The sequence below is a fragment of the Pongo abelii genome, chromosome 5, assembly GCF_028885655.2.
Source record: "Pongo abelii isolate AG06213 chromosome 5, NHGRI_mPonAbe1-v2.0_pri, whole genome shotgun sequence".
NCBI lineage: Eukaryota > Metazoa > Chordata > Mammalia > Primates > Hominidae > Pongo > Pongo abelii.
Window position 1 is genome coordinate 101,352,298 of NC_071990.2, and position 15,269 is coordinate 101,367,566.

General features: G+C 47.9%; 1 protein-coding gene across 1 annotated transcript in view; it reads right to left on the minus strand.

Annotated features, from left to right (window-relative positions):
* SIM1 (SIM bHLH transcription factor 1) overlaps positions 1–14,547 on the minus strand; it is an 80,247-nt gene extending 65,700 nt beyond the window's left edge. The window contains exons 1-3 of the mRNA XM_054557909.2: positions 13,776–14,547; positions 12,475–13,098; positions 2,892–2,974 (exon numbers count right to left, since the gene is read on the minus strand). Coding sequence (XP_054413884.1) covers positions 2,892–2,974; positions 12,475–12,649 — 258 coding nt within the window. The 5' untranslated portion in view covers positions 12,650–13,098; positions 13,776–14,547. The remainder of the gene's footprint in view (positions 1–2,891; positions 2,975–12,474; positions 13,099–13,775) is intronic.
* Positions 14,548–15,269: the final 722 nt, after the last annotated feature.

The window sequence follows — 15,269 nt, forward strand, 5'->3', positions numbered from 1 at the left end:
CCAGTGACTCTGGAAAGAGTTCAGGACAGGGGGTGTTTAGGAGATGAGAGGCTTTACAAGGAGCAAGTCCATAGAGTAGTGCCATAGGGTATATGTGTGTGTAAGTTTACTTTGATACATCAAACTGACAGGCTCTCCATGAACGAAAGTCTTAAGACTTTCACTGTCTCTATCTCTGTGAATAAGGCCACAGTCCAGGCAGAGACAAGACGAGTCAGACCCTGCTTTCAAGGAGCAGGAAGTCCAACAGGAGCAACTGGCCTGAAGACAGATATAATGACCACATAGCTGAACAGATAGTGCTGAATAGGCAGGGGGCCCAGAGCCTGAGTGACCGGAGGCCTGGGGGACAATCAGGCCTTAGAGGAGCTGACGTTTGAGCAGAACCTTGAACAGGAAGTTTGGATTGGAGAAGAGAGAAAGAGCCTTCTAGGCAGAAGGAATGAAGTGGCCAAGTCTGCTGGGTCTGGGGATAGGACCAATCTAGTGTATTCTGAGGTGATGAATTTGGTGTACCAGAGACTGCAGAGGGGCTACACCTGCAATAGATTTTGGAGCTTGAAATGTCAATTTGAGAAACCTGGAGTTGCTCTATAAGCACTAGAGTTCTAACAGAGGTTTCTAAGCAGGAGAATAGCATGCTTAGATTGGCATTTGTTTAATTTTATTTTGTTTTGCAGAATGCAGACAGTGATCTGAGGAGGAAGGAGAGGGGAAGAGGAGATCAGAGAAGACAGCTGCAGCAGAGATGGTCAAGCCTGAAATGGGGTAGTCACAAGGGGAATATAGAAAGGGGAGAATCTGTTTCAAAGATGGTTCTGGATATGGACTTCATTGGTAGGAGAGAGAGGTTTACTTCAAGGTTTCAGTGAAGGCACTAAGCAGAAGGTGACATCGTTAACCAAGATTTAGCGTGATTTTGTATGAGTAGAATTCTGGGGGAGGGAGATAATGCCTCCTTGTTTTGGAGATGCTAAACTTCAAGTGTATGCAGATTTCCATTTAGATGTGTCCAGTTTGCAGTAGGAAACAAAAATCTGGAGCTCAGAAGGAGAGTCTAGACTAGAGAAACCAGTTGGTTTCATGTGGAGAAAGGAGTTGAGAGGCTGGTGTTGGGTGAGATTACCTGGGTGGCCTTGAAGCTGTGACAGGAGAAACCAAGCTGAAACCTAGGAGAAATTACAGCATTTGCAGGCCAACCAGTGGTGGGGAAATCAAAAGGGAGCAGGCAGAGAGAGAGAGAAGAATCTGGAAAGTAGTGCTATTTTAGAAACTGAGGGAAGGAGAGAATGTTAAATCATCAGTGTCACCTCCTTCAAGTCTTAGTCCAAATGTCACCTTCTCAGTGCAGCCCTCTCCAACCATCTCTTATTTTAAAAGGCACTACTCTTTCTTCCTCTCCTCCTTATTTTTCTCCATGGCACCTATACCACCTGGTACACTATACAGTGTACTAGTGTGGGCTTGTAAAACTGCTCTCCTTAGAATGCAAACTCCATGAGAGCAGGGCTTTCCATCTGGCATGCAATTGCCCCTCCTAAATTTGTGGAATGAGTGAGCTTCATTAGGATAAGAGATGAGCATTTAATTCTTGCTATCAAAATGTGGTGGAGTCAGTGAAGACCATGATGGGTGGGAGAGATGCCAGACTGCAGGGATGTGGGAGTGAATGGGGAGGGGGTGGGCCATTGAAATTGAGAATGTAAGTCAGTCCTGCCAGAAATGTGACGTGAAGAAGAGGAAATAAATTGGCAAGAGCTTGAAAGTGTCAGGGACAGTTTGGATTTTGTTTTCTTGTTTATGTTTCTGAGGAAAACTAGTTGGGAATATGAAAATATTGGGGGAAGGACACAGGGAAATCTGACAGAAGATGTCTTAGAGTTAAGTGCCTTTCTAGATAATTTCAAAGGTGTGAAGGCCAGGTCAGTGAGGGAATGCTTGCCCAACCCCTTTCTTTGTCCCAGGAAACTAAAATCTTCTTGGTGTCTTGGAAGGAGAAAGGTATAGGGTAGTGGTAGGAGAAGGAGCTCCTGTCAAGAGATGCCACTCATGCCAGCCCACAGGGAAAACTTGCTTAGATTCCCCAAATGCTGCTTAGGTTTAAGGCTCCCAGGAGAGTAGCTCCCAGTGGGCTTGAATAATAATAATAATGATGATGTTGCAGGGTTGGGACAAGTGCAAAATCTAAAAATGCCACCGGGGTTTTGCAATTTAAAATATTTGTTCTGTGACTTAAGTAGGCAAAGAGCAAGCTAAAACTGTGAGCACTACAAACCACAAGGTAATGGGAGCCTAGCATTAGTTAAACTCATTATCTGGGGGTGTGCATGTGCTTAAGCAAGGTCCTGCACACAGCCTGGGCTGGCTTGGAGTGAAAGGCAATAGGAAGAGAAGAGGGAGCCTGGGCACTACAGGGACACGAAACCAGTTGCAGATGTAGCTGAATCGGAAAGATGTGGGCTTAAAGCACTGACAGGTCTTTTTACCAGATTCCTGTTATTTCCTTTGGAAATCCTTCATTTGGGATGGTTCTGTGGCCTTGCCTCTTCTGCCTGATCTGGGGTGTTCCAGTTCCCTCAGCCCAATGGAGACAAATGGTGCCCCCTCCCTTGGTTAGGGGCCTCGTTGGGCTACATTCCAAACCCAACTTCTCACTTGTCACCTTGCCTCCCTCTCAGCCTCTTGAGGCATCATCTGCAAAAGCTAAAATTTTACTTTGCAGCAGCTCTTGGGCTCTGAGAGGGCCACGTGCAGTCCAGATCCCTGTTTTGGGGTTTTTGTTTGTTTGTTTTTGTTTTTGTTTTTGTTTTCTGAGAAACTAAAAGCTCAACTCAGGGCCAGGCACTCAGACCCTCAAAGCTTATGTGCTGCCGGAAGACCTGCACCTGTACCTGGAGCAGATGGGAGCCCAGTTCTCGGCCGACGTTGTCCAGGGGGCTGGTCCGACTTGAGTGGCCCCACGCCTCGCCGAGCCCTGTGGAGACACAGAAACATCCTGTAGCCACTGAACCCGGACCTGGCAGGCAGTTTGTGACCAAGTCCCGCGACTGTATTACCCGAGTGCCGGACCTTTGACTGGATACCATAGGGGATCCCTCTCAACGTGGACAGCGGGGGATGGGAGCGTGTACATTTCAGTCCGTCCTCTCAGCTTCTCAGCAGAGGTTAGATTTCCTCTTCTAAACTAAACCCGGTTTCTCAGGCCAAGGGCCCCCTGGCAGGACTCCAAGTGGCCTAGGCTCGGAAAAAGCTTCCAACATTGCACCCCACCGATAACTTTCACGTAGGTTCACCAGTGTGTTTACGGGGAGTAAGGGCACTCTGCTTCTCGCCCAAAGTTTTCATCGTCATCCATTTCCCGAGGCCGAGCTTGTCCCAACACCCGGCGAAAGCCACTGCCAGCCCGCAGCGACCTGAGACGACCGGCCAGGTCCAACCGGTCCTTGGCGGGCTTTCTGATTGGCTGCGGGGCTTCTAGCCACTCTCCTCCCCTTGGCCTCTGGCTTTAATCCCCTTCGGCAAAATTAGTTCCCTGGCGGATGATTTCCAGACTGACGTTTACCAGCATCCCTGCTCAACCCATCTTCCTATTCCTTTCCCCTCCTAGTCCTCTGCCTTACACACAACTCATGTCCCCTACCCACCCCCCTATCACCAAAACCCTCATGGGCTTTTTCTCAAGTCAGTCACTTTGGGTGCTAACAATCTTTTTGTAATATTTTCGTTCTCTTCTCGAATTGAGACTCATTCAACTTTTCTACTTTCCAGGTACTGTATTCTATTAACAAAGACCATCTCTTTCTCTCCTCGGTGTTTCCCCGTTAAGATCTTTGGAGGCTTTGCCGCAAACTTTCTCTGGTGATGCCTAAAAAAATAAAACTCTCAGGATTCTTGTGGCAGAGTTTTAAAAATTTAATATGGAGTCTGCTAGAGTACCCTTTTGCGGAAAAAAAAAAGAAGGCAAAAAAACTTTCGAAGACCTGTGCTAAGCTATTTATGGGTATTATCTTTTTAATAGTGCTGCTGCTAAAATTATTTTAACTAGGTAGTTAAATCCTTTTATTCTTACACCATTAAACAAAGTTTAACGTGACCTCCCCCACCGCACCCCTCAGAAAGGTGACTTACTGCGTTAAGGAGCAAATCACCAAGAAGTACACAATGATGAACACTCGCCTTGTAATATGAGGTTGGGGGCAGATCTTTCAAAATAAAACATGGAGTTGGATTTTTTAAAAGGTGTTGGCTAGGAGCTGCTTCCTAAGCAAGCGATCAAAGCCTTGGTAAGGAGGAACCGTGAACGCCCCTTAAGCTCAAATCCGGTCTTTCTAGTTGTTTGAACATCTAAATAAATCTAACGATTTCCCCACCACTCTGCAAACACTGATGCTCCCCGCCCGCACTCGGGACTCCTCTACCTCTCTGGCTCCCGGTCAACTCCTCCCAACTCTTTAGCCCGCCCCAGGTTTCCTCCCCGGAGTGACTCCACTACCCTGGTCCCTGGGGTCCTCCTGGACCGTTCTGGGAGGGCCCCCGCCACAGCCACCTGTACACACCCCTTCGCCTTATCACATTTATCGCTCTTCCCGTTTCAGCCAACCTATTCTCCTTCGTTTCTGTCACGACCTGCTCTTTTCTTTTTAAATCCCGGCTCCGACATACCCACTCAGAAGGAGTGGCAGGAGGGATTGGCTGCGGAGGCCACACGGGGGAAAGGAGAAAGGACACTGTTGGGAAAGCCGAGGACGCCGGCGACCCTGGCCCTTGGGCGCTCTGGGGCCTACGGAGGCCTTAAACCCCAAAGCTTGGTGGGGACGAAGGGCCGGGGCACTCGAGCGAGCCCGGAGCGGGCAGAGACTGCGTTGCGACTGGGGGCAGGTCTCGCGCGGCTCCCGAAGGGTGCCAAGCCTGCGCTGAAGACCAACAAAATGTCTTTAAACTAACATTTTGAAGGCCTCCCAAAGCGGCTGGAAGACACCCCGAAGCGGCCTCCCAACCAGAATGATCTGAAAATCCCCCAGGCTGGGCTCGGGATAAATTCTAGTTCAGAACTCCCGGCGCCAGCCTAGGCTGTTTGTTGTTTCAGGTTTCGGCCTCATTAGTATGCGCCTACGAGGGAAAATGAGACTTCCCCACAGGTTAATAAACAACCTGTCCGGCACAGGTTAACAGGAGCCTCCCTCGCCCTCTCCTGCCCCACCCCCGCCACCTTTTAAGGAACCTTTTGCCTTCCCGGAGGTTTGCCTTCTCTTTCTGGTCGCTGTAGAAATCTTACGATTGTGTCTGGGTTAATGTTTTATAAGGGACTGGCTACTCTCGTCTACCTGCCGGGCTTTCCCGATCTAATATCGAAGGAACCTCCCCAAGTCCTAGTAAGGGGTCCCCCCTCCCTAAAGTCTTGAAGTGGGGTAGAGACCTTCTCCCTGGAGCCCCTCGCCTCCTGCCTTCGGTGACGCGCTCTGGCACACCCAATTTCAGTTGGCGAGGGGGTGAGCTGAGATTTCGTTTCTGCACTTGACCTACCGCAGAAAATTCGCAAATCCTTTGATTGTCTGTTTAAAATGAGGAGGAAACCAGCTCCCTTTGCGGCGGGATTACAGTGGGAACAAGATCTAAAGATTCTCTTGTAATTCGGTGAGGCCGAGGGAACGGGGTTTTGCAAAGGAGAAAAGGAGCTGTGTGAGGGAGGCGATAACTAAATCGGGTTTTAGACAAAAGGATTTTCCTCAGCTAAAGTGGCCGAAGACAAAGGAAAACAGAATCTATTTTGGAAGATTTCCAAGAAATGCCACATTAACCTTAGCTGATAAATTTTGCTTCTCCCAGGCCCCCCTCTTCCCTTAAAGTCTGCTTTATCATATTTACATAAGTAGCATTAGAAGGGATGTATCTATTATGGATCTAAAGGGCTAGCTCACATTTCCTGTGAAACTCAGGAAAGTTTCACTGTGGCTTTACCCTCCGTGCTCAGTTGAGCCATTTCCATTTAAATACCCCCTGACCCAAGGATTACCTCAATGGACTGACTGCACGGGTTTTGTGATTTCCTGAAAATGAGATTTCGATTTATAAAACAAGAAACCAATTAGTAACCAAATGAGGCGAAGTAGATCCACTAAAATTGGCCTAATCCCACAGGCACCATTTAGGCCCGTTCTTGGCGAATGAATGATGAGCCCCAGTCTAGCGTGAGCTCAAAGCATCATCCAGCTGTGTTATTGCAAGCAGCAAAAATAAATTGATAGAGCTTTTCCTTCGGAATGAATTTCATACCCTTGACAAAATATAGATTACAGACCCGACATCAGCACCGCCTTCACTCTGACAGGAAGAGGAGGAAGATAAGAGTGTGTTCTGTTCTTTTAAAATTTTTCTTTATTTTAATAAATAAACGCTACATCTCAATAGAAATGTATCCTCCTTGCAGTCCTTCCCGGGAACCTTCACCTCCCCAACTAATTGAGGTGCCTTGTAGGCAATGGGGGAGGGTGGTGGAGGCGCTGTCCCATGACCTGACCACGACTTGGTGACTGAGGAGGGGAAAGCCCTCCGAGGCCGAGGCCACTGCGGTTCCTGAACAGCTTGTCTCAACCGACTGTGTATCCCTTGAGAGTGTGTAGGAGAGTCTGGCCCAGGCGGTAATCCTGAAAACCCCAAATCCCATGTATCCTGCCGGGCCTGCGCATCCTCGCTAAATGTGTACTGTCCAAGTCGTCCCCGGGCTGAGGCGTCGAGTGGCCTTCGTGTTCAGCCTCCGGGCGCCTCCGCGGCCAGGCTCTTTAGAGAAAAAAAGGGACAGCAAAAAAGGGACAACCAGCCCGAATCAAGCTCCTAGAGCAGTCACTGGCAGGAGGCCGCTTCACGCACCAAGGCGCACCCGACCCCACCTCTGGCGCTGCTGCCCGCCCTGCCTGGGGCCCTCTCCGGCTAAGGAGCTTGTGTGGTAGACCTGAGGGCATCGGCGAGCTCGCCGGGCCAGGTCTTGTTCCATGCAGCAGCCTGGACCCCACAGAGTGTGCCTGCACACGGCAGTGCCCTGATCTCTCCTGCCTGCTGATCCCGTGCCAGAGACACCGCGGCCGCGCCCAGGGAATCCACTAATATTACTGTAAATGTGGGGTGGAGGCCGAAGGTCACACCGCTGTCTGTCTCTCTCTTTATCTCTCTCTCTGTCTCTCTGTCTCTCTGTCTCTCTGTCTCTCTCTCTCTCTCTCTCTCTTTCTCTCTCTCTCTGCCTTCGCGAAGCTCCAGCCCCCGAGTTTGGGCTTCCCGTAGGGATCGAGCCTGCGGGCCAACCTGGCTGCCCGAGTTGGAGCCAGCCGCGAAAAGACTGCAGAAACCCAAGGAGGGCGGGGTTCGGCCAGACTAAAACGGGGCGAAATTCATGCAGCGTTCATAAGACAGTCCTGCGTGACGGCCGAAAAACGTCAATTAGTGTCGCCCTGGGACTCCGGGTCCTCGAATGCGGCCCAGCTTTGGCGATGCCACCTCCCTAGAGGCCCGCGCTGGCGCGGCCGAGCCCGAAGGCGCGGGCGAATCCCACTTAGGTTCTACTGGGCGCAGGGACTCGGACGATGGCACCTAACCCGCCTTCCCGGGAACTGCCCAAACAGATTGGATCTGGACCTAAGGTTTAGACGACTGCTTGCCCTTCGGGGTCAGTGGCCGGGAGGGCAGGAGGGGCTGCTGGCACACACCTGCACCGGCGGGACCTCTGATGCGGGCAGGGGGCGGCACCTGGGCCGGCCTGGGGAGTGAGGAGACTCTGTGCTGAGGCCACGACCTAGGCCCTTGGCTGGGGCCACCGCGGACAGAGGATGGGACACACCGCGCAGACCTGGCTGACTGCGTGCTTCGGGCAGTGCGGGAGGCGCGACGGGGGCCTCGACATAATTGTCCCCTGTCGGCCCTGAGCCGCCGTGGCAGAGTGACAAGGCGCAGGAACCGCCTATTCGGTGGGGCTACCAGCGGAAGGAAGTTTACTCTGCCGTGGACACTGTTTTAGCACTTTCAGAGTAGCAGGACCATTCCTAAATAATTGAGGTTCTCCCTCCTCCACACAAAATTTTAAAATTTTACGGATCAGAGACTGGCAATGGGTGGCCCATTAAAATCATTAGGTGTTAGCAAGGTACAAGCCTCATTTTCCTGAGAAATACCTGATGGGACGGAGAAATGCGGTGAGAATCTATGGGCTCTCATTCTGCGTCCACATTTCTGTCTGTAATAGCTGGAAGCTGCCAAGATTTCTTAGAACTGGACAACAACTCCCCTAGAAATTAGATTTGTCCTGTAGAAATTCAGCCCCGTTTTATCATTAGACGGGTGATTACACCCTGCTTGAAAGCATCCCACCATAGCTTATAATACCTGTTTTTGTTGTTGTTTGTTGTTTTTATTAGTGATCCTTCCCGTTAAAGAAAAAGGTATTCTTTTTTTATTGATCTGATCTACAATTTCTACCATATAAATCTGCCTTGCAAATGCTCTGCACGGAGTTTAGTTCTGCACTCCACATTTTAAGTCAACATCAAAACTGGAATTAAACACAGAAAACCAGCATGGAGCGTAAACTGTGCTTAAAGGCCTTTAAATGAGAAAAACTTCTGTAAGAAAATAAACATGGAAACCTAATGCTCAGTCATTTCCCCAAGAAGCAAGAAAAACAGCCTTAAATCACCGACCCACGTGGGACATGGGGCCTCTTTTTCTTTTTCAGTTCTCTGCCTCAAAAAAATATAACACCATTAAGAATTTCAATCTTGAGGTGAATATTATAGAAACCATCTGTGGAAGTTTGTTTAATTACCCTTGTAGAGACGATCTTTCCTGAGTAGTTACTAATTTCGACTCTGTGATTATTTTTATTTTTCCAAGACATCTTGTCAATGAAATGGCAATGTGATAATACCAAGATTCTGAATAGCTATAGATTAGAAAATATATCTGATCCTTTCAAAGTTTATTATGAACGCCTCCACACCCCCAGCCAAAACTGCTTTATAGCTGGATAACAAATATATATTTCTTTCTAGTTGAATTTGTCCTATTTTGCACACAAATAAAGTCATGCTATTTTTTAGATCCTGCCCCTCTGGCTTTGATAATACCAAAGATTTATACATTTCTATGTGCGTCAATTTTTTCGTTGCAAGGCTACTTTGGAATAGAATATGTCACTAATTGGCAAATATGAAGTGTTAGTGATTTCTCAGTTATCTTTCCTAATTTTCTTTTTTCTCTGAAATCTCCAATCTAATGCTTTATTCTTAATTATTCCAGGTACCCATATTCCATTTGTCTGTTCTCCCACTCCACCATTTTCACCTAAACAGTTTAATTTCATCTAGTCAGGCAAATAAAAGCTGAAACTTGCCCCCAGACAAGGAAGCTACTAGACTTGGGAGAAAAAAAAAAAAGTGTATTCGGCAAATGAGAAGGGAAGGAAATTGCCTGTATTTAAGGTGTATTTAAGGATATTTCTTCTTTCAAATATAATTATGAAATGATTTTTGTTTGTTCATTTAACTTATAGCCTTTTGGCATTACAGTGTGTTAGAGATGAAATAGTATATGAACAAAACTGAAGTTTTACAGCATTTTTATACCTATAGCTATGTCACAAGATTAATAATTATTTAGATTATATACCTTATAAAATCCATATATTACCTGTGATAAGACATTTATACCTATCTTTATCTCATCCTTAAAGCTGTATTGAGGACCTACTATGTACTAGGGTGGCTTCAAGATAAACGTAAAGATGAATTTCATCTTCCAACAAATTCCATTTAACGCCACTAGAAAAGATTACATCCATATAAAGTGATCAGTTTCCCCAACTGCCTTGGATCCCAATCTTGTCCGCTCTCTGCCTTCAGTCAGCACTGAACTTAAATTTGGCACCCCCTATAGGTTGTGCCTGGTCTTGCGATTGTGACTATTTTATTCCTTGGAAAGCTGTTGTTGTTGTTGTTGTTGTTCTTTAATATTTTAAAGAGCTGTGTTTGGGCTTGGGGTTTTTGAAGTTCGTCCACCGTCAAAATTAAAACCTCATCCCTAGGAGCCAGCTGTTCTGATGACCCTGTCTAGCTCACTGGGTGGAGGCTGAGGGTGAGTTATGAGCTCAACAGTAGCTAGAGAAACAAATGATGTGCCCAGAGTTCACACATCGTCCACCCCCTCCTCCCCGTAAACTCACACTCACCCACAGAAGGGAGAGAAAGGAGGGGTCCGGGGCTGGGGGAAGGTGAGGGGGCTGCAGAAAGCACAGTCGCTGTTAAAGTAGCCAGAGGGGACCGTTCTGGCCACCAGGAGGACTCCAGCGGGAGCCTTCATTGGCGCTCTCTTTAAAAATAACGAGAGGTTGGCTGTGGGAGTTTATTTTGTTCCTATTTATTTATAACGCGACTTATAATGTGTAGAGTTAGCACTTAATTAAGCAAAAAGGCTTGCTCTTTTAAAAACAAAAACAAAACAACAGCAGAAAACAGCCCGATATCCTCCCAGCTGCGCCTGCCCGGGGTCTACACCAAGCCAACTAGCGTCCATGGCCGGGACTCCCCGGGCTCTCCCGGCCGGCTCGATGCCCTCCCCAGAACGCGCCGCCCTGCTATTCTTCTCCTCCCGCGATTACTCGCAGCCCCACAAGCAACACCATATGCTGCTTCTGATCAAACAGCGAGCGACATCGGCACCGATAATTGACGAGACCGGCTGGAAATCACGCAGAAAGGGAGCCCACTGAGACCGCAGGGGCTGACAAATCACTGCTAATAATCCTGTTAAGAACAGTGCGGCCAGCGGAGTTCGCAATAGCTTTATTTTTATAAAGTAGGCACTGACAGTATAAAAGACAACGAGATCTCTTTTTTAAATAGAAGGCAGTGTGGTATAATGGTAATTATCCCATCAACAATTCATAGCACAGTTTGAATGGGAAATGTGGTTTTTAGTATATAAGTTCCCATTCTTTTTCTTCTTTTTTTCCTTTCTTTCTTTTTTTCTTTTTTTTTTTTTTTTTTTTTTTTTTTTTTTTTTTTTTACTTTTCAGGTACTTTAGGCTTTGATTTCTTTTTTCCCTGCTGTTTCCAGGGTCAGAGAAGAACTGTTCAAGGAACTGCTTTAGGAGGGAACGACTAAAGCATCACTTGTAGTTTGAAGGTAGAACTGAACTATAATTTGAAAGTTTTCCTTTAGCTTGGAGCATGTTTTGTATGCTCCACTAATTTGGAGCATGTTTTGCAGGCTTTTTGACTTAGATAATAACTTTTATGTCATCATCAAGCAAAGTGAAACTGCAAACCCAATGACTGTTTCCTGCCCATCCATTCATTTAATGGAAAACCACAAACCCCAAACATCTAAAATCAACAACAACAAAAACCTCCTGGGGTCAAATCAGAAGTTCTCATTTGTAAATAAACACAATTCTTTCCCTTGGATTTTTGTTTGCTTGCTTGTTCAGTAATCCCTTTTTTACATTTCTGAATGCCCTTCCCCCAGCAAAGACATACCTAAAATATTTTTAAAAATCTGTTTGCATTATTTGAATCCAAGTAAAGGAAAAGATGGACAAATAGAAAAGTGTCCTTTTCTAGTAAGTGTAAATGGTTGTATACAGGACAGTGTTCTATGAAAGCTGCTCTGTCCTCACACAGTGAATCTTGATAATCTAAATGTGAGTTTTAAATCCTGTCAACAGCTCAGCTATTCTAATTTCTAGGCGTTATAAGACAATTTTCTCAGGATCTATTTGCCAACCTGCCACCCAGAAGATATTTTCTAAGCGGGCTAGCCATCTTAATTCAATCTTATGTATTTTAGGACTAGTCTATTATCTTACAGATAACATCAAGCCCACAGTTGCAAATCATCAAGCTCCAGAGTTAGTTTCAGAATCTGCGAATGTCTTGAAAACTCAGAATAAATTTGCTTAGAATTTATTTAAGAACCTGAGTAAATTCAGGCACACTTGTTCACAAATATGCGTGTTACTGATTTGCAAAGCTTTAGCCGTATAGAGAAATTATTATCTGGCCTATCTAGCTCCAGGTACCTGGGTCTATCTACACCTGGCAAAAAAATACAGAATTAGGCAGTGCTCCTGGTTTTTACTGGACAAAATTCTAACAAGAGGAGTAAAAAAGAAAGTCATGTTTGGATTAGTAGTACTTTCAATTGAGCCTAGTATCTGAAGTGTTGACAAAAGGACTGTTGGGCTGCTTCCCAACCAAACATATCTGATGGACTGAAGAGAAAGTATTGATGGGGAAGTAGAGGGAGCCTCAAAAAAGCGACAGAAATTCTGAGTTCAGTGAGGACCTTAGTGAAGCAGCCGAGCTAAACTTCCCTTTGCAGAATATATATGTAAATATGTATGCATTTCTCTGGTCACTGGTGTCGGCTCATTGCCTGGCAAACCCCCTGCCCCTTCTGCCTTTGAAATTCCATCCGGGCAAAGTCACTTACCTTCTGGGAATACCACTCTCATTTTGAGATAGCTGGTCGTGAGTCTGATTATGGATGCTTTGTCCAGCTGCGAGGTGATAGCCGAGGGCAAAGGCAGTAATTTAGCCAGTTCATAAAATTCACTGTTTTCCTTCTCCCTCCTAGTCCGGGCAGCATTTTTGGACTTTTCTTTCATTGTGTCTTGTTCCCCCTTTCTTCTCACAACTTAAGCTCCGCAGATTCATCCAAAACCAAAAATAAATATTCAATTAGAGATCATATTTGGCAAAAACATAACACATACTTTGAATAAAGAGGCTGAAGTATTTGCACCAAGAACAGTGTATTGATGGCAGTAAAAGACCAGCCGGGGTGAACGGAAAATATGTTCTTTGAAAATGCGGGATGCAGTATAGGAAAGTTGCTGATCCACGGAATTTGGGCAATCCTGGGGGCCGTCCGGGGTATCAAATGCCAGTGGGACCCCTGAGGAGCCAGTCTTTTCTTCTACTGCGAGCTGCGAACCCTGGTCCTCGGAAAATCGACATAATAATCCCTGACGTTTGCTCTTCAGTCTCGCGGCATTTAAGGTATCTTCGAGCCCCTTTGGGAAGAGCAGGAACCCCAGACAACTCTTTCAAGGCCCTGTGAAGACAACAGCATCAGAGCATAAGAGATCTGCGGCTCCACAAGTATTCACACACTCGTCCCAATTCCAAAAACACCGCCGGAAAGGGCCTCAGTGCGCCTAGCCAGGCGTTTTGGGTTTGTTTTTAAAGAAACGGGTAAATCGGCAGCGAGAAAGCCCCCTGCAAATAATGCTGGCATTCCCTCACCCATGCCAGCCACATCCTCCAGACCCCTGGGAAGCTGCCCAAACAACAAAATGCATATTTTTGAAGACCCGCAAGGGATCTTCCGCCGCAGGTCCCCGAGTCCGCGCCCAGGCTGGGCGCAAGTCCCAGGAAAGCAGGTTTCCGCAAATCAGAATTCCTCCACGGCGCGGCAGGGGCCTTTCAGCTGCCAACCTTGGCAGATCTGGACCTTGGCTACCTCTTTAACTTGGGTCTCAAGTCTGAGGGATTCCTCAAAAAGTGACACTTACACACCAAGTCCCTCGGGACTCCCAAGGCGACCCAGCGCTCTGGCTGCCCAGCAGGGGCGGCAACAAGCGGGGCCCGGCAGCGCCAGGTTAACAGGTGGCGCGCTCGCGACAGCCCGTCGCAGGCTCCCCAGGGGTGGGAGGCGCCGCGGCCTCTCCCACACCACCGCTGGGCTGCGGGGCTGCTGGGCGGGCGCGGGGTGTCTTCTGCTTCACCTACCTTCAGTCCCCACAAGCGGCAGAGGTTTCGGGGGCGCCCATCTCTTAACTGTTCTCATGCCTACCGTCCAACCCAGCGACTCCGCCGGCCTCTCCGCTTCCCACCGGCAGAGAGGAGCAGAACATTCCCGGCTCCCTTTTCTGGATCATGAATCGGAGGAGGGGTGCGTGGCAGAAAGAGGATGCAAGCTTTGGGACGAGTGAGGTGATTTTAGAATCCTGGTCCTCCGTAGTTGCTACGAAGCCAGTTCACTATTATTCCTAATTGGAAGCCGAAAACTGCCCCCCGTAACTTCTTTATAGCTTAAGGGTTTAGCTTCAACTTCACTCCCGGGCCGCCTCTCTCCCGCCCTCCCTCAATGCCACTCACAAGCCTCCTAGCCTCCCATTGGCCTGGCGCGGCCAAGGGCGAGGCGCTCATTGGCCAATACGGCTGAGTGACACGAGTCGGCCCCGAGCCGCCCCCGCGCGCCCAGGCTCCGGGCTCTGAATCTTACTGCCGGCGCGGCCGCTGGACTCCTAATGAGCCCAGGGTGCCAGGTCGGCGCTGTCCGGTTGCCGCCGCTGCTCGCGGCCTCCCGGGCCTTCCCGACGTCGTGCGCGATCTGCGCTCCTCGGGCTCCCTGGGGTCGGGTGGTTGAGCGCTCAGTCCAGCGCGGCCGCCCAGCAGAGCCGGGAACGTCCGGAGGCAGCGGAGGTCAGGCGGGCGGGTTAGGTCTACTGGCGGAGGAAGCCGGGTTCGCCCAAAGGCTCATCCCGCTGGCAGTCGCTGGCCGACGGCGTGCGCGAGGCCGGTTTGGGGCTTTATTTTCTCTTTTTCGTTTCTCTGAAACCATGGCGACACGGAATTCATTGCCAGAGGAAATAAATACAATAACTGTCTTTAAATTAATCCCAAAGAAGTGCGTCTTTTTCGAAATGGCTTGGGTTTGGGGCTGATTTTTTTCACCGTGGAAAGCTCGGTCGGGGAGTTTTCCTATGGGGAGCAGCTAGGGGGACACTAGGGGAAAAGCTTACATTTCAGGGCAAAATAGAATGATTGATATATAGAGATACATAGCTCACAACAGTCCCTTATCTTAAACATTAGCCAACTCTTTGTCGGGTTTTGTTTCAGGAAACAAAAGTCCAACATGATTATTCCTTACAGGAAGGATACAGTCTACATGAATGAACTTAACGATGCTCACAGTTCCCTAATAGGAGCTGTTTAAACAAACGCTCACCAGGACTCTTGCTGACTAATTATCTCTTAGAGACCCTCTAATTTGAACCGCCTTCTCTTTCTCTCATCTGAGAAAACACAACAGATAGCATCAAGAAAAAGTCAAATTGTCCTAAAAACAATTGTCCTCACGAATCACCCCCAACAGACTCGACTCCCGGCTTGGTTTTGGTACTGCCGGTGACCAGATTCGGCTCCTGGAGGTGTGTTTGGAGGGAGTTGTTTCATCTGCCATAAAAATCAGTGAGAACACCAGTGACGGGACACTCA